At 35.3% G+C, this 25,962-nt stretch overlaps 1 protein-coding gene across 4 annotated transcripts in view; it reads right to left on the bottom strand.

The window, feature by feature from the left end:
- Nucleotides 1–234: 234 nt before the first annotated feature.
- LOC143411689 (coiled-coil domain-containing protein 122-like) overlaps nucleotides 235–25,962 on the bottom strand; it is a 49,199-nt gene continuing 23,471 nt past the window's right edge. For 3 of the 4 annotated variants that reach the window (XM_076872542.1, XM_076872545.1, XM_076872544.1), the window contains exons 4-6: nucleotides 25,413–25,814; nucleotides 24,557–24,673; nucleotides 4,365–6,476 (exon numbers count right to left, since the gene is read on the bottom strand). In XM_076872542.1, coding sequence (XP_076728657.1) covers nucleotides 6,327–6,476; nucleotides 24,557–24,673; nucleotides 25,413–25,814 — 669 coding nt within the window. In that variant the 3' untranslated portion in view covers nucleotides 4,365–6,326. Of the gene's footprint in view, nucleotides 477–4,364; nucleotides 6,477–24,556; nucleotides 24,674–25,412; nucleotides 25,815–25,962 lie in introns of those variants that run through there. The other variant, XM_076872543.2, reaches the window with a different exon arrangement.

The raw sequence follows: 25,962 nt of genomic DNA on the forward strand, positions 1-25,962 counted from the left end.
ATGGTTATATCTGCCGTACAAAGAAACAAAACACGACAGCTTCCTTGAGCCATGAATGTAAAAGCAGTGTTAATTCCAACTGCTTTTTTTTTTAGAGAGAGAAAGAGAGAGATAAGAAGAAGAAAAAGGAGAGAAGAGAGACAGAGAATTTTTTAATATTTATTTTTCAGTTTTTTGGTGGACACAACATCTTTATTTTATTTTATGTGGTGCTGAGGATCGAACCCAGCGCCCGGTGCATGCCAGGTGAGGGAGTTACCACTTGAGCCACATCCCCAGCCCAACTGCTTTTTTTAAAGTCCAGGTTCCACAGACTTAGAATTTTCTTGAAGTTTATTGCAGTTGGCCCCACATACAAATGAACCTTGCAAACAAACCATTACTTTCTCTATTATTATTGTGCGACTAAAAAAGCTGATTAACATTGTCTTTTTAATCACTTCTTCAGATATGTGAAAAATAAAACTGGTTGGCACCTAAAAAAAAAAAGAAAGAAAAGAAAATGAAGATTGCATTGTGTGATTATTTCCACAGGTGACTTAGGGATTCCTAGAAGTGGACTCAGATGGAGATTCCTGAGGTAGTTGTTTATTATTAAAGGCTTCCTAGGAGAGATCAGAATGGGAAGCAAGTCTGGTAAGGAAAAAAGGGCAAAGCCAAACTGCAGTACCAGGCAAAGTCCTTTTGAGGACAGCAAACCTTCCAAGGAAAGTCTCAGATAAGAGCAATTGGAGGTAAAAGCATGCCTCAAAAGGGAGAGGGCTGCTTGGGAAGGAGAAAACAAGGTCTGAGAGGATCTGGGCAGAACATTAACTGTGTCTATTGTACAATGTTCCAGAAAAAGCTTCTCTTAGTGAAGCATTTTGAAGTAACGGTAGATTCTCTTGCATAAGGCAGCTGGAAATGAAGAAATTGTTTTCAATGTTTGGGATCTCACTTTAGAACAGTAGATAAAGCTTTGGAGTTCCAAAACTTGAGAATTGGAGCCTGGAGGTAATGCAATTTATGGATGTTCAAGGACAGAAAAAGGAAGAGTCTGAATGAGTAAGTGGTATTTTTGATACAAATAGATAAAAGAAACATGAGGGAATTACACCAATTGTTAAACCTGTGCATGGGTAAACTACATGGACAGACTGAGACTGAAAGGCTTAGATGAATAATCTAAATAAGTTACAGGTTAGGGAAAAATGGGTCTTTCTGAGAATTGAGAGTTTTATGCGAATTTGTATGAACCACAAATTAAAATAATACCTATGTTATCTAGCTGTCCAGCAAAGTCAATAGTACATTTAAGGGATGGGGATGCTCTTGGATAGTTCTCACCTTAAGGATTGATAGACAACTGAAGTGGCTGTCAGTCTCTGGAAAAGGTGCACAAAGAGAAAATTTTGTGATATTTTCTGCCAAGTAGATATATTAACATGGGGCTAAATCTGTGCATCAGCTAGTTAATGCTAAGTCATGGAAGACAAAACAACCCATGCAAATTTTTGGCTTGCTATTTTTTGCATGTCACATATAGAAAGAAGGATTGTAGATTCAGGGAGAAAAGGTTTTGAAAACACCTTAAGGAGGCTTCTCCAACACAAGCACAGGAATCACAGGGGTCTATTCTATGTAGACTAATGTCAGGGGAACAATAAATATTAGCAAATGAAGTAGATGATGTGTCTTGACTTATTTACTTTAGGAAAAAATATTGGAAAATTTATATCTTAGACTGACAGTGTATTATCACAGCCTCTAAATTACCTGTGCTATGAGATTGAGCAATGCAAGCAAATTTCTCCAATTTCAGTTTTATTCCAATTTTGACATGATTTTTATGCCACAGAGATTTCTGGGTAAGAAGTTTTTTAAAATTATTTCTCTCTCAAACTCTGGTTTTTGCTTTTTGAATACAACATCTCATTAATTAAGAGGTTGAAGTCTAATTACTGCATGTCAGACTTCACTGGATTATGTAAACAGCAACCCTGTCATTACAGTAACTCAATTCATATGCTTTTAAAAAAAAATTTCCAAAGTTTTAAAGCTCACAGCCATCATTTAAATGTAACATTATAAAAAAGAAAAAGCAATTTGGAGCATCCCATTCTTAGCTATGCATTGATTAAATCTATTATGCTATTAGTATCAGTTTTAATTTACTTTTCTTGGTTTTAGTCATACTTTCAGTAATATTCAACAGAAACTATTTATGGTAGCTAATATCATAGAAGACCTGTTTCTTACAATGCCAAGTTTATCAGCAAAGAAAAACACTTCCCTTAGAATTCAAATCACATAGGTCATTTGTGATAGGCACATAACTTCTAGCTTCTGATCATTGGCTTTAGTAATCATTACCTTAGTAATGAAAAATAAAGTACAATAGTGAAAATAGGAGCAAGTAAAATACGAGCAACTAGCAAATCAAAACCACACATTCTTGCAAAACAAGGACTGACACTTCTAATAGCACCAAATCACTGTATTATTCATTTAGCAGTTTAATAGGTTTTATGGATGAGTGGTGAAGCCCACATTCACTATAAGATGATAAGGAACTTAGTTTCAATTCAATGCAATTTCCTTTGTGAATTTCAAAAGTTTCCAAAGCAGTTTTTATAAACAGAATGCTCTTTTCCTTAACCAAAATGCTTTTTCAGACACCAGTGTAGAATTACCTATGCATTTTAGTGCTGATTATTTTAACCATAAAATTTCTCTTTGATTAAATCCATTTATGCTTTACAATCTATGAAAATTACAGGTGAAATATAAACATGAATTATTTCTAATTTATAGTACAGTTGCACTTACCCTTAGAATCCTTTTCTTGTATTGCCATGAACTAAAATAGGACTTTAAATTTTATCTCCGCCTCATGAGCTGTGTGATTAGGTCTTAGCAAAGTTGCATTACCTGTCTAGCCTCATTTCCTCCATCAATAAACCGGGGATAATAACGTATGCCTTATACCATTATTTTAGGAATTCAATGAAATAAAGTACAAATTTGCCAAATATGAAATATCATAGTTTCTGAGTACATTACTGTTGTTTACATATCAGTAGTATTTTGGAAAATAGCATGTCTAATAAATGGACTAGAAGAAACACGGCTGAAAAGATAACATGTAGGTACTTTATGTTCACCATGCAAGTGTCTATGATGTTTAATGTGACTGGATTTAATATGTAAAATTTTTCTATGTTGTTAAGATATGGCTGCAAAGTAGATATCAATTTCTGAACATTGGTCCATTAATTTGCCCACAGCTTGCATTTGTAGTAATATTTTGAGATATCAGCTCTGATTTGCACATATATTTCATATGTAATATTTTAAGATATTAACTGAGTTTTTTCCTCCCTCTGCTTCCTTGCATTAGTTACCTTTTCCCTATCATTTCAGTAATAGCACCTAGCAGGCCGGGGTGAAGACAGATACTTCTTAAAGTATGTATTAAAAACAATATTCTTTAAATCATAGCTTTTGAAGGATTGTGATTGGACAAGGAAGTAGATTTCATTGATCAGAGGGAAGACTGCAGGTATAACATTGACAGAGATGATACTTAAGACCAAGAAGAATGGATTCTGTTTCTGCAGAGGCCAGTGATGTCAAAGAATGGCACTTGGGCCACAGCCTTGCTTCTGATGACAAAGCAATTTAAACTCCTCATGAACTTACCATTTCCCAGGAGAAGAAAATGAGGATGAGAATTATGAACTGAGTGGTAACCCCAAAGAGAGTTTTAAACCAGAAACACATGAGAAAGACCATTAGATGGTTTGTATATATAAGGTTGATATATTGGAGGCTTGGTGCTCAGTGTGCTAATGTTTAGGTGGTGGGATTTTAAGAGGTGGGCACTAGTGGAAAGTCCTTAGGTCCTCAGGGATTGCATAGTTCTCCTAGAACCTCAAGTAGTCCCAAGTGCTCTTTGGATTCCCATCTTGCAATATGATCTGTCATTCCTGCACATGCTCCCACCATGATGCCATCTGCCAAGAGGTAATGTAGCAAGAGGGGCCCTTGCCCTTGCTAGAGCTGGTACCAAAGTATCCTATTTGTACTTTCGGCCTCCTAACCTATGGGCTAACTAAATTCTTTTCTTGATCACTAAACAGCCTCAGTTATGCTATTATAGTAACAAAAGAGAGTCTATCCAAACACTAGGCTAAAGGTCTCATATTCTAAGCTAGATTCAGTTATACGGAAATAAAAATAAAAAACTTCAATTTTCTAACCTTAGGCTTTATGATGGCGCTGAAATGTCATATCTACCAATTCACTAGGTTTGAGGTCACTTCATATTTTAGTTCTTGATTAATATTAATCTCTCCACTATCTGAAATCATGTTAAAGATTAGAAAGAGAAAAGAAAAATGCTTTCTCTCAAATAATTGAACTGCCTCAATATTGAAAATAATTGCATTTATTATTACTGATACTTTTAAAAACTACATTATCTGAAGTAGATTAGACCTCTATATATTTTTTTATCTTAGTTTAAAAGTGAACCTGAATGCAACCATCTTGAATTGTAGCCACCATGGGTGCCTCTGAGAAACCTCTGGCCTATTTGCCTTATATTTACCCAGACTATGACAGATTAACAAAATCATTAGAGAGGTATGTAGAGCTTTATGACCAGACCCTAGCACTGTCAGCTCCAGGAATATGCCTGACATCTTTGATGTTAGCTTGTGATAAATCTACTTGGGTGAAAGCCACTCTTTTTAAGCCCACATTGATATGGATCCACTAGTCTTAGTGTCACTCTTGACCATGGTTGTGTCAGTAAATCCCCAGTAACTTGTACTCTGTGCAATCTGGGATCTATTTGCCCCTTTCTGTGGTCTCTTGACAACTCTCAACTAGTGCAGTCACTTCTTAAACACTGGATTTTCTTGAAACTACAACTCAAGGTGTTATTTATCATGTATAAACATTTGAATCTCATGATAAACTTAAAAAGTTTAGAAAACTTTTCTCTTATAAGGTATAGCTAAAATTATGAAGTGACAATATAAGAACTCTTAACCTACAAATTATTTTAAAATATATTTATATGATCAGAATCTGTATCAGCCTTATCTCTAGCTGACTTTAGTGGGTACTGTCTACAATCTGTAAGTTTAGCCATTTTCATTTGTAGCTGTGTTTCTGAGTCATGGACCAAAGCTGATTATGTTACAGGATAAGCTATTTGAAATGTTAACCACAGTAAGCCTGGCTAAGCCATGATAAGACTATTAATTTCAGACATAATGAGATTATTTATATCAAGTTTTATATCAACTACACTTAGTATGAATCTCAGGCACATAGAAAGGTGAGGAGAAAAAGTATTTGAAATGACTTGTTGATGTTGCTTTGAAATCATTTAATTCTACTAGAGAATATTTAAAACAGTCCCTGCAATAATTAATATTTTGTTTTTGCCACCAAGTATTTGGCTCATTGGAGCCATGAAATAGCCATAACTTGTTTTAAAAGAAAAAGTTAACATTTGACCTATTGCCATGGACATAACATGCTTCCTGAGTGAATGAAAATGTTTGTCTATATTAGTTAACTTCTTTCAAGAACTTGCTTGTATTTTTGCTTTACATGATGTTTTAAGTTAAATTTAGTCACAGTAGAATAAAGTATGTATAGACAGAAAAAGGAAAAAAAATTACACAATAAGAAAGAAAAAATGATTGTTACCTTCTGGATAAAAGAGAAACCTGAGTGAAATATCTGGAACATTAAATATATAACAACATTATTGTGAATAATAATATTTGTGGGCTACTATGAAGGCAGTTGTAAAAAGCATGATCTAATAAAAACTTTGAAAACAACCCAATTTAAATTAATGAAAATCCTATTGTTTCTCTTCTTCTAATTTTTTACTTTGTAGGGCAATGAATACAACATTGTTAAAATGTAAGCATAATGGGTGTCAGGGCTGTGGCTCAGCAGTGGAGCACTCGCCTAGCACATGTGAGGCCCTGGGTTCTATCCTCAGCACTACATAAAAATACATAAAATAAAGGTATTTAAAAATATGTAAGCATAATATATTATTCACATTTGAAATATTCACAAAGGTCCTTCCACTGTTTTCTTGTAAGTATTGCTTTTGTCTATCTAGTGCCATCGGGTAAGGTTGGGAAGTACTATAACCAACAGATAACTGATTCAAAAAAGAGAAAACACATCTGTCATTTAGACAGGCCTCTGCCAGTGGAAGCTGGTTGTTAAGTAACCAAAGGGTTTTCTTAAAATTCTGTCCCCAAAGTTTTGTTGTCATGACCTGTGTTCCACATTGCCATCGGGCAATGTCACTCTTTCATTCCAACACATTTTCTTAGTTCAGCTGCAGTTTTTTCCAGCTGTTGAATGTTCCATTGCCATTGTCTTCTATGTGATTGAAGCTTGTTCACCTGACAATGTAAACGCTTAAGAATTGCATAATACCTCTTATGTTGCACCTGTGAAGAGAACAGCACACATCAACAGGGCTTGAGAAGAACAGTCAACAGCCATGAAAGATCTTTTGCCTACTCTAAGAGGAAAGCATTTGATTAGAAACCATTGTAAACAATGATAATAGTAAATGTAAACAGTAATTGTAATTATTCAATACTTATTACAAGTTATATGCTGTGCCAAGAGATTTCTGCATATAAGTAAATTCTCAGAACACCTTATGATGGGGGTATTATTATTCTCATTTTTCATGAAGGAACCAAAGATCAAAGAGTCATTGGTCCACGCTTTCATAGCTAGCAAGTGCTAGTGGTGTTTGAGAATTGAACCCAAGTGAGCATCCTTGATGGAACACATTCTGTTTCTCAAGGCAGCATTAAACTAAATTTATTCTGACTCCCTTCTCAGAACTGTGACTTAAATTAGTATGTGTAATGGTTTGGATCTGGAATGTGCTCCCCTCAAAAAGAAACAAACAAACAAACAAACTTCTGTGCTGAAAGCCTGGTTCCCAATGCAACAAGGTTCAGAGGTGAGGCTTTCAGGCAATGATTGGATCCTGAGGGCTCTGATCTCATCAGTGGATTAATCCATCATTGATAGCTGATTGTACTACTGGGAGGTGGGACCTAGTTGAAGGGTTTTTGTTCTCCCTGCTGGCACCCTCTTCTCTTCTCCTGGTGGATCTGTCTGTCTCTCTCCTTCCTAACCTCTAAAACTGTGAGACAAAATAAATTTTTCTTCCTCAAAGTTGTTCTTGTCAGGGATTTTGGTCACAGTGATGAAAAGCTAATACAGTATATAGACTAACAGAGGACCTAACATAGGAGTATACTTTTGTAACAAATGGCCAAGTCTCAAACAATTACTGTAGCCATGCTTCAGTCAATCACAGGCTGCCACCTGATCAGAACATGTTCAAATAAGGCCAACACTAAGCAGTGACCAATCACATTTTTCTCTACCTCACTTTCATTTTCTGTCCAGAAATGCTACCTGCTCATATTATGGAAAGGATCTCCTGAACCTCTGCTGGTTCTGAGGGCTGCCCAATTCACATATTGTTCTTTTAATAACAAACTGTTAAATTCAATTTGCCTAATGTTATCAGTTAATAGAAATGATTTCATTTCCTATATTCAGTGGTTCACTAAGATAGACCCATACATCAATCTTAAGATCTAAGAGATAATATAGTTATTTCTTTCCATTTTTCCAGGATGTGACATTTACTTATCAATTATTAAGGGTACAAAATCATTAATAAAATGTGACACTAATTTACATTTTTCAGATTTTTCCAAGATTCACTATTTTTCCCAAGATATACTATTTTCTTATTAACAGATGCCAAATTATATAACCAGACACTAAGTCTCCTAACCTTTCATTAACCTTTAAGTTTAAAGTACACCTGTACTTTATTTCTAATCTAAAATTCCCATCTAAAGAAGTCCCCTTAAAGATTATACTTAAAATATCCTAAAGTCTATAAACTATTCTTAAAGAGTATTAGGAAAGCATACAGCTAAAAACTTAAGAATTCTAAACCCAAGAATCTAAATAAAATAATATTTCTAACATTATTCTAAAAATGTCATATAAAGCTACTTTAATTCCTACATTTATTCTCATAAAACTGGTTGAATTTATTTTCTCAAAGAGTTTCTTTGTTTCTTAGTCAAGGTGCACTCATTCTTATATCTTTGTAATCTCTCTCAGTGAAAGGCAATTCTAAATATCAGTCCACTTATCGACAATATTAACTATGCTCATCATAAGTCCCTATGTGAAGTAAAAGAGAATTTACAGAAAAGAGGAGAATGTATCTTTATATGCCTTAACTTTCCTAGGTATATAACATAACTTTTCTTTAATCAAATAAACCTACATATGGTGGGCTTTGTGCAATAAGCATAATGATTAGACTTTCTAAGAGGCTGGAAATATGGGCTTGTGTTCTTAGTGGATATAATCAATGTGGTGCCTAAAATTCTCATGAGATTTCAGAGAATGATTGTTGTCTATTATCAGTTTTGTCCCCAATGTGCTGAGATAGAAGAACAGCCTTCTATTTTGTCCTCGAAATGCTGAGGGGTAGTAGAACATCCTTCAAGGCATGAACTACCTGTTGTGTTCTAGTCATCTGAAATTTAATTTGGTTTGGCATTAAACATATTCATGCCTCCTGTTGAGAACATGAGCATGAAAATGAAAAGTCTCAATTACATAAAAAAAGGGTTCTGTTTCCCAACAGCATGGCTTTGCCAGCACTTATCCTCACAGTGAGAGAGGGAGCACCTTTACCACCACTTATTGTGAATTAGTATTCCCACCAATCTTTCTCTTGTTATGCATTTGCCTACATTTCATTATAATGGAATCAATTATATGTTGTTTTTTGTGACTGAATTCTTTCACTTAGCATAATGTGTTAAGGTCATCTATGGAGTAGTATGCATACTATTTCACAGGATGCATTAGTACTTCATTCTTTATATTGTCAAATAATATAATCCACCACATTTTATTTATCCACTTTATCACTTGAGGGATGTTTGAGTTGTTTGCACTTTTTAACTATTATGAATCATGCTGCTATGAATATTTACATGCAAGTGTTCATGTGCATGTTTTTATCTTTCTTGGGCATATGCATAGGAGAATTAGTAGGTGACATGACATTGTGACTTGATAACATCATATGACCAACATATATATTGATATGAGGTATGCCCTGAAAAGCTCATGGTGTTAGGCAATTCAGGAATTTCAGTGGTGAAATGAAATGCTTCTGAGAGCTGTAACCTAATCAGTGCATTAATCCACTTGGATTAATAATTTGAATGGACTATGGGGTGGTAACTGTAGGCACGTGGGGTGTGACTGAGGGAAGTAGGACTAGGGCATGTGACTGGGGCACGCCCTTGGGGATTATATTTTGTCCCTGGCTCCCCACTCTCTGCTTCCTCGATGCCATGAGCTGAGCAGCAGTCCTCTGCCATGCCCTTTTACCATGACGTTCTGACCTTTCTTAGGCCCACAACCCTGGAGTCCACTGACTATGGATTGAAACTCTCACACTTTCAAAGTGTGAACCCAAAATAAACTTCTCCTTCTGTAAGTTGTACTTATTGGATATTTTAGTCACAGCCTTGAAAAGCTGACTGACACATATGATAACTATGTTTAATCATTTGAATAAGTGCCCAAACTAGTTTCCAAAATGACTGCGCCATTTTACATCCCCAAGGTTAATATGTGAAGCTTCCAATTTCTTCATATTCTTGTTATTGTTATACATATTATTGCTTTTTTGGTCATGGCTATCCTCAGGGGTGTGAACAGATATCTCATTATAGCACTACCTTAACCAATACAATGAAAGAAACAAAAGACTTACAAAAGCTATCTATTTCATATATATTTTAGAGGTGCTCTAGCAAGTCGGGAAGGTGTTTTTTGGTCAATTCAAAGAAGGATCAACTTTTCAAAATGCTAATTTACAAATGTATAAAAATAACTGATTTGGTAAAACCATATAGGAGCCATGCTTCTTAGTTTCCAAGACTTAAGTCCATGCGCCATCTCTCTAACCCTCAATTTCTCTTCCCATTAGGGCCCAGATCAGGCTATCTGCTGAATCTCCTCCCTGCTTCTCTCACTCTTTCCCACCTTTCCCATTAGCCCAGGAGTTCTTTACCTTGACTTTGCCATTACATAAAAAAAAAGGGTTCTGTTTCCCAACAGCATGGCTTTGCCAGCACTTATCCTCACAGTGAGAGAGGGAGCACCTTTACCACCACTTATTGTGAATTAGTGACAATATAATGAAGACCATGGACACCCTCACACAATTTTTTGTTAAATGCATAAAATAAAATGTACACAATTGCAAAGGAAAATAATTATGTCAAAATGCAGTTCTGCAGGAGGAGCAGAGAAACTAGAACAGAAACAATCTGAGCATTTAACAATACTGCTGGAAAAACAAAGTGAGAATCTGTCAACTAACATTTCACAAAAATTGCTTGGAACTTTATATCCTTTTAAGTTTTCAGTTTTTGTTATTTCTGCAAATGTAGAAAATTTATCCCAAGTAATGAACTAGACGTATTGATCTATGGGCAAAAAAACAGCCTTAAAATATTAGAAATGAATGAGTTTAATTTGAAATATGTTAATAATGAAACTATATCCAAAAGAAGTTTTAAATACATTGAATATATTCAAGATGATATATATCCATTTACACATACCATATCCATTCTCTCTCTCCATATATACATATAAAATGTTAATAAAAACATGTCATTGAATATGCTCACATTCATGTTTATCAGATGTATTAATAGTAATGAAATATCTAGAGCAAACTTTTGGTTAGTAAATTTGGTCAGTTGTAAATTGGCCCACTTCTAAAATTATCCTCCAATAATTAAGCTATGAAATTAATTCACAATGGTTCAGAGTAAAGATGTGCAGAGTCCCATTAGTAGAACTCTTGGTTATTAACCATAGTCAGACTTAAAGAAGGCATTCATAAATCAAAAGGAAAAATATATCTTCAGGAGAGTGTCATAAAAAGGGTATTACAAAAATAGGCAAGTGAAGGAAGTTCTGTTCTGGTACTTTCTGACAAGTATAGATTTGTATTAGGCTCAGAGGTGATTTCATGAAGGCAAAGGTCACCTTGTGAGTCTTCTTAGAGGCCAGTTCATTTGTTGAGACTCTACAAATAGCATTGTGATTTGATATGTGTCCTAAAATTAAAACTTGATCAGCATTAAGCTGCTAAGCATATAGAAGTTCTCTAGAGAAAAATTCTTTATAGCAGCCAGGGTTGTAGCTCAGTGGTAGAGTATTTGCCTAGCACATGTGAAGCATTGGGTTCGATCCCCAGCACCACAGAAAATAAGTAAATAGAAAGAAAAAAAAGGTATTGTGTCCATCTGCAAAAAAAAAAAAAAAAAAAAAAAAAAAGAAAAACGGAAAGAGATAGATTTTGCCCTAGGACATGGATGGTTACTTTTACTTAATAATTGTTGAAAGCCAGGCAAAAATAAAGCCAATAGAAATAGGTTTGATATTCACAAAACACACTGAAAAAAGTGAACAAGAACATATATAATCATTTCCTATTAATTTTGTCTTCATTTGCTCTACTCTGGACACACTGTGCTTCCATGCCCTAAGCCCAGACAGGTTCCCATTTTAAATCTTTGCACTTACCATTCCTTTTGCCTGGAAAGCTCTTCCTTAGATATTTATATACCTGTCTCCTTCACATATTTCAGGGTGTTCCCCCAGAGAGACCTTCTCCATATTTTTGTTTTTAATCCTCCTATTCTTATCTAAAATGCTTTGTATATCTTGTTTATGCCTGTCTCTCCAACTACAGTGCAGTTTCCATGAGGTACGTGATTCTTATTAATTTTTTTTTTACTTCCCTATCATCAGAACCTAAGATAGTAATTGTAATAACTGCCTGATGTGAATTGGTCATTAATTTGAATAACGTACTTTTCAAAACAACCAATTTTTTAAAGGGAGGATAAGTTCAAATACCAGAAGGTTTTTATTACTTATTTCTTATTTTGAGTTTTTTTTTCTGTCCTTTCTGAATATCTTACTGACAACCTTGGTAGATTTTTTTTTTTTTTAAAGAAAGAACTCAGCGAGGCATAGGTTTTTTTGTTTTTGTTTTTGTTTTTTTTTTTGAGAAAGAGAGAGAGAGAATTTTTTTTTTTTTTTTAGTATTTATTTTTTTTTAGTTTTCGGCAGACACAACATCTTTGTTTGTATGTGGTGCTGAGGAGGGAACCCAGGCCGCATGCCAGGTGAGCGCACTACTGCTTGAGCCATATCCCTAGCCCCCCTTGGTAGCTTTTAAGGGTTGCATTGCATATTTTAGTTTTTGTGTCAATATTTCTTTTATATTTTTTGGTTCAGAAAAAATGAAAATGGTTTTTCGATTTCAGTGTTTTTTTTTTCCTGTCAAATAAATATTTTTAGTATTTCTAAGTTATACCTAAATGAAAAAAAAAATTCCAAATATTTATCCCAAAATGTCTTTTTATCCCCGTCTGTCTATTGTCTACCTTTATACATTTTGGAAGAAGGGAACTGAAGATGAGAGTAGAGAATAAAGATAAGCTATGAGTCATTGAGGGAAAAATTGGGGAACCAAAAATACAAAGCATACAAACTCAAATATTCAAATACAAAGCATTGAGCAATAATCAGTCCAAAGTTAAAAAAGAAAAAAAGAAAAGTGTTATTTGCCAAATCCAGGAGGAAATTGGAGCAGTGCATAAATTTTTAGCAAATTATGAGTGCTGTAAGCAGTGTTTTGTGATAACAGACATTTTGCAAAGCATTGGTGGTTTACTCTTACCTAAATTTTGAACAATCTGAGCTGAAAAAATTTGAAAGGACAGGGGGATGCACTTTCAGAGCTCCTGGAGATCATGAACAAATCTTGTATAACTTGATACAATACAACATGTAGCTGTATAGCTGACAAATGCATTCATGTATTAATGTTGGCTACAGAATGACTACACAGCTAGATGCCAGTCCTATGAGAAAACCCCAGAGAAGCAAGGGAGAAAAGGAGACCTAAAAGGCACATAAGATTTGCTCAAGCAGATAGCTGGAAAATGTGGTAACAAATTATTCTGTTGTGGAGACAAGTGCATGGATTACTGCTTACATGGCATATGTTAAGGGCATCTGAGTGGCAGGCCACTCCCCTTGTGCTAGGCATGTGATCAGCAGTCTGCTTACCCTGTAGGCACAGCCCTGGGCTTGAGGCCACGTGTTGAAGTCCCTGTGCTTGCTCCATGGTTTACTCCTCAATTAGTTGCTGCAAGGGCAGTTAGCAGAATTGCATTGGTGGCTGCTGTAATCAGCACTAACACCAGAATAACACAGAAGTTACAATTACCTGATGAGCATTTTAGACCAAGCATTATAAAAATACTTCAACAAGCAATTACAAACATGCCTAGAAAAAGTAGAAGAAAATAGTGGCAGATGAATAGAAGATAAAAGATCAAATTAAAATTTGAAGAATTAAAGACAGAATAACCCAAATGATAAATCTACATGGATTTCAAAAGTAGCTGGAGATAACAAGAGAATTTAATAAACTAGAAGAAAGAGCACTAAAATCTACTCAGTTGGAGCAATAGATGGAAAATAGAATGAAAGGGGAAAAGAAGGGAGTCTCAAAGGCTAATGAGACTATAGGAAAAGTCTTAACTTTTCTGTCATTCACGTTCTACAAGGAGAGGACAAAGAGAAACTGAAAGAGTATTCAAATAAGTAATGGATAAAAAAATTCCAAATATGGCCAAAGACATAAACTTTTAGAATCCAAAAGGTGAGAGAACCACCAATAGTTAAATTTAAATAAATCTATGTCTAAACATGTCATAGTAAAATTTATGAAAACCAGAGATAAGAAAATCTTGAAGAAACAAGAAACAAACATTGGTGTGAGGAGAAATGTCTGCTGATGGGAGGTTTCTCATTGAAATCATGGAAGCCAGAAGGGTTCCAGTAGTACAATATTTTTCAGCTATGGAAAGAACGGCTGGCCCACAATTCTATACCCTATATATAGCAAAGACATTCTTCAGGAAAGAAGGGGAAACCAAGACATTCCCAGATAAAAATAAATAAATAAATAAAAGAAAAGAATTTGTCACTGGCAGACCTACCCTAGGATAATGAATTAAGAAGTTTTCTAGCAAGAAATAAAATGATAAAAGACAGAATCTTAGGAGATCAGGAAAGCAGAAAAAGCAGGGTGGAACAAAATTAGGGATAAAACAGGGAAAGATGGAGAAGTCACAGTGAAAGTAATGGGTTTCTTTTGAGGTGAAGAAAATTCTTAAAATTAATTTGGATGATGGTTGCATAAATCCATAGATATACTAAGAGCCACTGAATTAAATAATTTGAATGGTGAATAGAACATGAGTTATTTCTCAGTAAATCTCTTTTCAAAACTCAGCTGATGAAATTGCAGTTTGCAATGAAAGGGGCACAAAACAACTTTCTGGACAAGCTGGGAAAGTTCTATGTCTTGATCTAGATGATGGTAACACAGATGCATGTTTACATTAATCAAAATGAAAATCAACTCAAACAAACTGGAAATCCACATGTAGCAAAATAAAATTTAATCCCTATCTTCTCCCGGCACAAAACTCAACTCAAAGTGGATCAAGACCTAGGTATTAAACCAGAACTACTAGAAGAAAATGTAGGCCCAACACTCCAACATGTCATCTTAGGAATCAACTTCCTTAATAAGACTCCTAAAGCACAAGAAGTAAAATAAAAAATCAATAAATGGGTTGGTATCACATGAAAAAGTTTCTTTTTAAATTTTATTTATTTATTTATTTATATTTATATACAACAGTGGAATGCATTACAATTTTATTACACATATAGAGTTCAATTTTTCTGGTTGTATACATAGTGTTCTCACACCAATTCGTGTCTTCATACATGTACTATAGATAATAATGAGCATCACATCCAACCATCATTAATTATCCCATGCTCCTTCCCTTCCCCTCCTAACCCTCTGCCCAATCTAGAGTTCTTATATTCTTCCCATGCTCCCTCTCCTTATCCCACTATGAATCAGCTTCCTTATATCAAAGAAAATATTCAGCATTTTGTTTTTGGGGATTGGCTAACTTCACTTAGCATTATCTTCTGTAACTCCATCCATTTACCTGCAAGTGCCTGGAACAAGACAGGGATGCCCTCTTTCACCACTTCTATTTAACATAGTTCTTGAAACACTGGCCAGAGCCATTAGACAGATGAAAGAAATTAAAGTGATACATATAGGAAAAGAAGAACTCAAATTGGTACTATTTGCTGATGATATGATTCTATATCTGGAACACCCTAAAAGTTCCACCAGAAAACTTCTAGAACTAGTAATGAAATTCAGCAAAATAGCAGAATATAAAATCAACACTAATAAATCAAAGGCATTTCTGTATATCAATGACAAATCCTCAGAAAGGGAAGTGAGGAAAACTACCCCATTCTTAATAGCCTCAAACAAACAAACAAACAAACAAACAAAAAACCTTGGGAATCAACTTAGTGAAAGATCTAAATAATGAAAATTAAAGAACACTAACAAAAAATTTTCTTCACAGCAAAAGAAACACCCAAGAGTATGAAGAGAGAGCCTACAGAATGGGAGAAAAATCTTTGCCACCCACACCTCACATAAGGATCTACAAAGAACTAAAAAATCTTAACACCAAAACCAAAACAAAAACATCCAAATAACACAATCAGTAAGTGGGCAAAGGAACTAAAAAGACACTTCTCAAAAGAAGAAATATGAATAGTTAAAAAATATATGAAAAAATGTTCAACATCTGTAAATCAAATAGAAAATAAATATCAAAATACATTTTGAAATTCAAAAACAAACAAACAAGCAAATACTACACTGAGATTTCACATCACTCCAACCAGAATGATAATTATGAAGAATACAAGTAACAATAAATGTTGGTGGAATGTGGGGAAAAGGCTACACTCATACATTGTTGGTGAGACTACAATTAGTGCAACCATTCTGAACAGTACCAAGAGTCCTCAAAAAACTAGGAATGAAACCACTATTTGATCTAGTTAGTTAACTATTCAATTTTTAACCAAAAGTGTTAAAATTGGCCTACTAAAGTGACTAAGTTACATCAATGTTTATAGCAGCACATTTCACTAAAGCTATGGAAACAACCTGGATGCCCATTAGCATATGAATAGATAAAGAAATTGTGGTATATATACACAATGGAATGTTAATCAGCCATAAAGAAGAATTACTTTATGACATTTGCCAGTAAATTAATGGATCTGGAGACTATCATGCTAAGTGAAATAAGCCAATCCCAGAAACCTAAGGTTGAACATTCTCTCTGATATGTGGATGCTAACCCACAATAATGGGATGGGGAAGAAAGAAGTTCATTGCATTAGACAAAGGGGAATGAAGTGAAGGGAGAAAGATATGGGAATGGAAAAGACACTGGAATGAATCTGATGTAACTTTCCTATGTACAGATATGGACATACCATAGTGAATCTCATCATCCTATACATGCACAAGACCGGGATCCTAATTAGAATAAGATATATTCCATGCTTGTCTAAATATATCAAAGTGGATTCTACTGTCATGTGTAACTAAAAAGAACACATAAAAATAAAAAATCAGGGTAGGGAAGATGGCGGGGAAGGGAGTGGAGCACCCCCATGTACTGCGTCACTGAGCAGGAAAAAGACAAGGGAGAATGGCTAAAAGCCAGCTTGTTAGGAATTTCCAGCAAAATTGGGGTGCTCCGAAACCTAGAGGAAGGATTTTCATCGCATAAGGACCAGCCACTGGGGCTCAAACGGAGAGATTTGTCCGCACGGAGGGTCACGCTGCGTATTCAGCAAATCGCCCCCCGGCCAGAGTCTGCAGCGCTCGCTGGGAAACGACGATAAGATAACAACGCAAAGATACAGCACTACGGATTCTGCAGGCTCCCGCCAGCTGTGCAAATACTGTACTCAGAGCTGAATTCTGGGCTTGAGACGGGGAAGGAAGCCATCCAATTCGGTTCTCCACATCGGTCAGACCACAGAGGAAGCCAGCGGCCACCATCTTGGAGAGCTGACGTCATCATCTCTGTTTTTTGACTGATCGCAGCTCTTTCAGCTATAGAACAGCGGGGAAAACTTAAGGGCCCCTCCCAGCTCTCCTGTGAGCGCAATAGCCAGACCGAGGGAATCAGGAGTGGCGCAGGAGCCAAGGCGGCGGCGCGGGAGCCGCAGGAGCCGCCCCGGCGCGGGACTCCCAGCTACCGCTCCCACCAGTGCTGACAACTGAGGTCTCTTACACCTACTCGGCGCGTGGGACTCCCAGCTACCGCTCCCACCAGTGCTGACAACTGAGGTCTCTTGCACCAGATACGGGGGCATGGCTACCAGAAGGTAAGCAAATTCCCTGGGGGTTCTCAGCCCCAAGCTCTACAAACTTAGGGTCTGAGGGAGGCAAACACGGAGAGTGTGCCCAGGCACTAATGAAAACAGGGCTCCCAGGAGCAGCAGACCTGGCGTGTAGCCAATATTGTGGTGAGCATCACAGGTGAGCAGGGCCTGGCTGGAGGAAACACAAGAGAAGGCCCTAGACACTCAGGATTGGAGACCCGCCCAGTCTAGGAGGAAGAGCTGCTGCACAGTGACTGGTTCCCACCTATTGAGAGGAGAAGCTTGACCCAGTGGGCACAGCTCCACATACTGGAAGAGAAGTAAATCGAACTCTATGACTGCATTTATTATTACTGTTATTATTATTGTTGTTGTTATTTTTTTTTATTTGGTTTTTTTTTTTTGTCTTTTCTTTCATTTTCATTTTCTTTTTTGTGGTTGCTGTTCTTTAATTTTTTTATGTTATGTTTTTAATTTTTTTAACCCTTTTAAATTTTTATGATTATTACTATTTTTTTAAATTTTAACTTTCATTTTTTTATTATCATTATTATCTTTTAAAAAAAATTTCTTTCTTCCCCTATTTTCTACTTTTTTGTCTTTTCATCTCTTTACAATTTTCTTATTCCCCCTTTCTTGAGTCCTACCCGCCTACCCTCATTCTCTTTAGTGACTTCTTCCCTTCCCTTCTAATATCTTTCCTCCCAAGCATCAAATAAACTTATAAGAGTAAACAGTAACTCAGCAGTCAAACAGAACAAGAAGTAACATGAGCAGCATGAAAAAGTAAGGAAGAAAGGGAGTACAAACAATGACGGACAGCCTAAATATTCAGGAGGACCTAGAGTCACCAGAAAAATGGTCATATAAAGAACTCAAGGAACACCTTAGACAGATGGAATGGAACCTTAAAGAGGATACGAGACAGCAAATTCAAACAGTGAAAGAACACATTGATAATGAATTACATAAACAGATAAAAGAAGAAGTAAAGCATCTTTATCAGGAGATAGAGGTTATTAAAAAAAATCAAACAATAATTCTAGAAATGAAGGAAACGATAAACCAAATTAGAAACTCAATTGAGAGTATTACTAACAGAGTGGAGCAAGTAGAAGCCAGAACGTCAGATAATGAAGACAAAATATATCATCTTGAAAAGAGTCTAGCCAACTCAGAAAGGCTAGTAGAAAATCACGAGAAAAACATCCAAGAGATATGAGATAACATTAAAAAACCAAACATACGAGTCATCGGGATAGAGGAAGGTACAGAGAATCGAACCAAGGGAATGAATAACCTTCTGAATGAAATAATAACAGAAAACTTTCCATAAATAAAAAAGGAAACGGATATACAAATTGTAGATGCATACAGAACACTGAGCACACAAAATCACAGTAGACCAACGCCAAGACACATTGTTATGAAGATAGCCAATATACAGAACAAAGAGAAAATATTAAAAGCTACAAGAGAAAGGAGGCAGATTACATTCAGGGGTAAACCAATAAGGTTAACAACGGATTTTTCATCACAGACGCTGAAAGCGAGAAGATCCTGGAATAACATATTTCAAACACTGAAAGACAATGGATGCCAACCAAGAATTCTGTATCCAGCAAAATTAAGCTTCAGGTACGATAACGAAATAAAAATCTTTCATGATAAACAAAAGCTAAAAGAATTTGCAGCCAGAAAACCAGCATTGCAAAGTGTCTTGAGCAAAACACTACACGAGGAAGAAATGAAAAACAACAACCAAAACCATCAGTGGGAAGAGCCTCGGTAACGACAGAGGACAGCGGGGAAAGCTAATCATGGAGAAACAAACTAAATTAAAAAAAAAAGATAAATAATTAAACATGGCTGGCAGTACAAACCATATATCAATAGTAACTCTAAACGTTAATGGCTTAAACTCACCAATAAAGCCACATAGGTTGGTAACATGGATTAAAAAACAAATCCAACAATATGTTGCCTCCAGGAGACACATCTGATTGGAAAAGACATACACAGGCTGAAGGTGAAAGGTTGGGAAAAAATATACCACGCACACGGTCCTCGGAAGCAAGCAGGGGTGGCCATCCTCATATCGAATAAAATTGACTTCAAGACTAAGTTAATCAAAAGGGATAAGGAAGGACATTATATACTGTTAAAAGGAACCATTCACCAACAAGACATAACAATTATCAATATTTGTGCACCAAATAATGGTGCTGCAATGTTCATAAAACAAATTCTTCTCAAGTTCAAGAATCAAATAGACCACAACACAATAATTATGGGTGACTTCAACACACCTCTCTCACCATTGGACAGATCCTCCAAACAAAAGTTGAATAAAGAGACTATAGAGCTCAATATCACAATCAATGACCTAGACTTAACTGACATATATAGAATATATCAACCATCATCAAGTGGATATACTTTTTTCTCAGCAGCACATGGATCCTTCTCAAAAATAGACCATATGTTATGCCATAGGGCAACACTCAGTAAATATAAAGGGGTGGAGATAATACCATGTATTTTATCTGATCATAATGGAATGAAACTGGAAATCAATGATAAAAGAAGGAAGGAAAAATCCTACATCACATGGAAAATAAACAATATGTTACTGAATGATCAATGGGTTACAGAAGACATAAAGGAGGAAATCAAAAAATTCTTAAGAGATAAATGAAAAAAGAGATACAACATATAGGAATCTATGGGACACAATGAAAGAAGTTTTAAGAGGGAAATTCATCGCCTGGAGGTCATTCCTCAAAAAAAGGAAAAACAAACAAATAAATGAGCTTACACTTCGTCTCAAAGTCCTAGAAAAGGAAGAACAAAACAACAGCAAATGTAGCAGAAGACAAGAAATAATTAAAATCAGAGCAGAAATCAACAAAATTGAAACAAAAGAAACTATTGAAAAAATTGACAAAACTAAAAGTTGGTTCTTCGAAAAAATAAATAAGATCGACAGACCCTTATCCATGCTAACGAAGAGAAGAAGAGAGAGAACTCAAATTACTAACATACGGGATGAAAAAGGCAAGATCACAACAGATGCTATAGAAATACAGAAGACAATTAGAAATTATTTTGAAAACCTATATTCCAACAAAATAGAAGAGAGTGAAGACATCGATAAATTTTTTAATCCTATGATTTGCCCAGACTGAGTCAGGAGGATACACACAATTTGAACAGACCAATATCAATGGATGAGATTAAAGAAGCAATCAAAGACTACCAACCAAGAAAAGCCCAGGACCGGATGGGTATACAGCGGAGTTTTACAAAACCTTTAAAGAAGAATTAATACCAATACTTTTCAAGTTATTTCAGGAAGTGGAAAAGAGGGAGATTTGCCAAATTCATTCTATGAGGCCAACATCATCCTGATTCCAAAACCAGACAAAGACACCTCAAAGAAAGAAAACTACAGACCAATATCTCTGATGAACCTAGATGCAAAAATCTTCAATAAAATTCTGGCGAATCGGATACAAAGGCACATCAAAAAAATTGTGCACCATGATCAAGTAGGATTCATCCCTGGGATGCAAGGATGGTTCAATATACGGAAATCAATAAATGTTATTCACCACATAAATAGACAAAGATAGGAACCATATGATCATCTCGATAGAAGCAGAAAAACCATTTGACAAAGTACAGCATCCCTTTATGTTCAAAACATTAGAAAAACTAGGGATAACAGGAACTTTCCTCAACATTGTGAAAGCTATCTATGCTAAGCCTCAGGCTAGCATCATTCTGAATGGAGAAAAATTGAAGGCATTCCCTCTAAAATCAGGAACAAGACAGGGATGCCCTCTATCACCACTTCTATTCAATATAGTTCTCAAAACACTGGCCAGAGCAATTAGACACACGAAAGAAATTAAAGGCATAAAAATAGGAAAAGAAGAACTTAAATTATCACTGTTTGCGGATGACATGATTCTATACCTAGAAGACCCAAAAGGGTCTACAAAAAAACTACTAGAACTAATAAATGAATTCAGCAAAGTGGCAGGATATAAAATCAACACGCATAAATCAAAGGCATTTCTGTATATCAGTGACAAAACTTCTGAATCGGAAATGAGGAAAAACACTCCATTCACAATATCCTCAAAAAAAATAAAATACTTGGGAATCAACCTAACAAAAGAGGTGAAAGACTTATACAATGAAAACTACAGAACCCTAAAGAGAGAAATAGAAGAAGATCTTAGAAGATGGAAAGATATACCCTGTTCATGGATAGGCAGAACTAACATCATCAAAATGGCGATATTACCAAAAGTTCTCTATAGATTTAATGCAATGCCAATCAAAACCCCAATGGCATTTCTTGTAGAAATAGATAAAGCAATCATGAAATTCATATGGAAAAATAAAAGACCCAGAATAGCAAAAGCAATTCTAAGCAGGAAGTGTGAATCAGGCGGTATAGCGATACCAGATTTCAAACTATATTACAGAGCAATAGTAACAAAAACAGAATGGTACTGGTACCAAAACAGGCGGGTGGACCAATGGTACAGAATAGAGGACACAGAGACCAATCCACAAAGCTACAACTATCTTATATTTGATAAAGGAGCTAAAAGCATGCAATGGAGGAAGGATAGCATCTTCAACAAATGGTGTTGGGAAAACTGGAAATCCATATGCAACAAAATGAAACTGAATCCCCTCCTCTCGCCATGCACAAAAGTTAACTCAAAGTGGATCAAGGAATTAGATATCAACTCAGAGACTCTGCGTCTGATAGAAGAAAAAGTTGGCTCTGATCTACATATTGTGGGGTCGGGCTCCAAATTCCTTAATAGGACACCCATAGCACAAGAGCTAATAACAAGAATCAACAAATGGGACTTACTTAAACTGAAAAGTTTTTTCTCAGCAAGAGAAACAATAAGAGAGGTAAATAGGGAGCCTACATCATGGGAACAAATTTTTACTCCTCACACTTCAGATAGAGCCCTTAATATCCAGAGTATACAAAGAACTCAAAAAATTAGACAATAATATAACAAATAACCCAATCAACAAATGGGCCAAGGACCTGAACAGACACTTCTCAGAGGAGGACATACAATCAATCAACAAGTACATGAAAAAATGCTCACCATCTTTAGCAGTCAGAGAAATGCAAATCAAAACCACCCTAAGATACCATCTCACTCCAGTAAGATTGGCAGCCATTATGAAGTCAAACAACAACAAGTGCTGGCAAGGATGTGGGGAAAAGGGTACTCTGGTACATTGTTGGTGGGACTGCAAACTGGTGCAGCCAATTTGGAAAGCAGTATGGAGATTCCTGGGAAAGCTGGGAATGGAACCACCATTTGACCCAGCCATTGCCCTTCTCGGTCTATTCCCTGAAGACCTTAAAAGAGCATACTACAGAGATACTGCCACATCGATGTTCATAGCAGTACAATTCACAATTGCTAGACTGTGGAAAACCAACCCAGATGCCCTTCAATAGATGAGTGGATAAAAAAAATGTGTCATTTATACACCATGGAGTATTACACAGCACTAAAAAATGACAAAATCATGGAATTTGCAGGGAAATGGATGGCATTAGAGCAGATTATGCTTAGTGAAGCTAGCCAATCCCTAAAAAACAAATACCAAATGTCTTCTTTGATATAATGAGAGCAACTAAGAACAGAGCAGGGAGGAAGAGCAGGAAGCAAAGATCAACATCAATCAGAGACATGAGGTGGGAGGGAAAGGGAGAGAAAAGGGAAATTGCATGGAAATGGAGGGAGACCCTCAATGTTATACAAAATTACATATAAGAAGTTGTGAGGGGAAGGGGAAAATAAACAAGGAGGGAAATGAATTACAATAGATGGGGTAGAGAGAGAAGATGGGAGGGGAGGGGAAGGGAGGGGGGATAGTAGAGGATAGGAAAGGTAGCAGAATACAACAGTTACTAATAGGGCATTATGTAAAAATGTGGATGTGTAATTGATGTGATTCTGCAATCTGTATTTGGGGTAAAAATGGGAGTTCATAATCCACTTGAATCTAATATATGTAATACGAGATGTCAAGAGCTTTGTAATATTTTGAACAACCAATAAAAAAAAAGAAAAAAAAAGAAAAAAATCAAACATTTACAATTTATGGACTTATGACAATTGTGCCTTGATAAAACATGTCAGCATAAGAAAAGTACTACGTAATCTCAAATTCCTTTCCAAAATGCTTTTAACAATGTATACAGACACAAATAGTGTTTAAAACTTCAGGTGTTCTACACCTTACCAGCTTCAAAAAAAATGTAAGAGTTGAGTCTTGTCTTCTCTATTGTTATGGTGTACTTCCATGGTATCTCTTTATAGAGAACATGAAAAGGTGAGGATTTTATCTTTAATACTTCAGATGCTTTTTATATTGTGTCAGATTAGTCATAGTCAAGTGAAAATAGGCATCTTCTTAGTTTTCATATTAATACTGTCATAGTAGAAAGCATTTTTACTATTAAAAGCATGTTCTTTACCATATTTGTCTCCATTCATGTAAATAATAATTCACTGTAAAAGTCTGCAGGTGATGAGAATTTGTTTCATTTTTGGTTTTACATATTGCTTTTTTAAAAAGTTGGCTCCTGAGAATTACAAATATGTAATCAGAGAGATTTAGAATGAGGACGATTCCCATTGTCTTTCACTTTATTTCGAGGAGTATCTGGTGTCTAGGAATTGTCATCTTCTATGACTAGAGCCTCTATTGTCTTGCCATTAAGCAGATATCAAGCTGTGGGTGCAATGAGACTTGAAAGAATTCTAGGCCATATTTAATAGTAGTACTTCCTTTGCTTGAACATATTCACATATTTGAACATCTTTGAATGAGGGGGTTTATCTATTAATAATATGTATTTATCTGCTGAATTTTATAATTTTTTGTTCTCTAGCTGTTTTGATAATTGAGAGTAAACTATGGAAACATGAATATAGCATACATTTAAAACCTGATCTTATAAAAAATTGAAATCTCAATAATTAACACTTACCTCTATTTCTTTTGTTAATTTTTCATGTCTCCTCTTTTCTTCCTCAAGAAAACAAGTTTTTTCATTGATAGATTCTTTTACAGTTATAATTTCATTCTTTAGCTTTGAAATGTCTTCCTGTATAGTTAAATTTAAAATATACAAGTCAGAAAGGCATGGTTCATATAAATCTGCAACACTCAGTGTGGCCATATTTTAAGAAAAGTAGATAAATTAAATTTTAATTTTGATACATGGGATTAGATTATGACTTTTATAGGTATACTGGATAAATAACTATTATTCAAACAAAGCTACCTTACTTTGAAAACTCAGAAGTAAAAACAAATTAAGACAAAGGAAAGTGGTATTTATTGTGGCATTTGCCTGACAACAATGCAAAGGATACTTAATTCAATAGCAAAAAAAAAAATGGTATTTTAAGTTTGTACTTATTATTGACTTCAAAGAATAGTAAGAGAAATACAAAGATGTTTAAAGCGCAATTCTTAATTCAGACTCTTTCCATAACAGCATACTAAATTGGATGGAATTGGTCTGGATGCATTGGCATAGAAGCTAGAGCCTCAACCTTTCTCTGAATTTATACTTTTTGCAACACATGGATTAATTGTTCACTGTGATTTTGTTTAACTATATATTTTTAGAAATCCACAATGTATTTGTAAATATTTCCTTTATGATTTGCACATTTAAGGTAGTTGTTATCTAAATTCATGTACTTATCCAAGTTCTTAAAAATTGTGAAAATAGTTTCTAAATATAATAAAATAGAATTTTATTAACTTAATGATGAATGTACTATTTAATACATTCTAGAATGAAAGAAAAAGTTTTGATAAGTAACAATTCAAACCTGTACTTGTGTCATTTGGTTCCCTCTTGGATTTTGGAGATCTTGTTGTATAAGTTCCTCTTTCATTGTCTTTAGTTTTTTTACTAGATCTCGTTTTTCACAGAGTTCAATCATAAATGAACATTGGCTTTCTATCTCCCCCAAACTGTCTTTATGTGCTTTTATTTTTGCATAGTAAGTCTTATATTTTATCATGCGTTCCTCAAAATCTTCTTGGGCCATTTCAGTATCAAACTTAAGCTTCACATTCTCTGTATATAAGGACTTGATTTGAGATTCCAGGCTTCCACATTGAAGTCTGGAATTCTCTATGGCAGCATCCTTCTGATAAATTTGCCTCTCTGTTTCTTTAGTTTCTGCAGAGATGGCTGCTATTTGCTTTTCAAGCTCATGAAGTTCATTCTGCAATATATTTCAACATTATCATTATTAATTCATGGTACTCAGCATGAGAGGAAAATTGTTTTGATCCATAATGCATATAGGAAAATCACTTAACATAAATATATACATTAATCAGATACAGAAAAGAACTGATGCATAATAGAAG

The sequence above is a fragment of the Callospermophilus lateralis genome, chromosome 12 (genome assembly GCF_048772815.1).
Source record: "Callospermophilus lateralis isolate mCalLat2 chromosome 12, mCalLat2.hap1, whole genome shotgun sequence".
NCBI lineage: Eukaryota > Metazoa > Chordata > Mammalia > Rodentia > Sciuridae > Callospermophilus > Callospermophilus lateralis.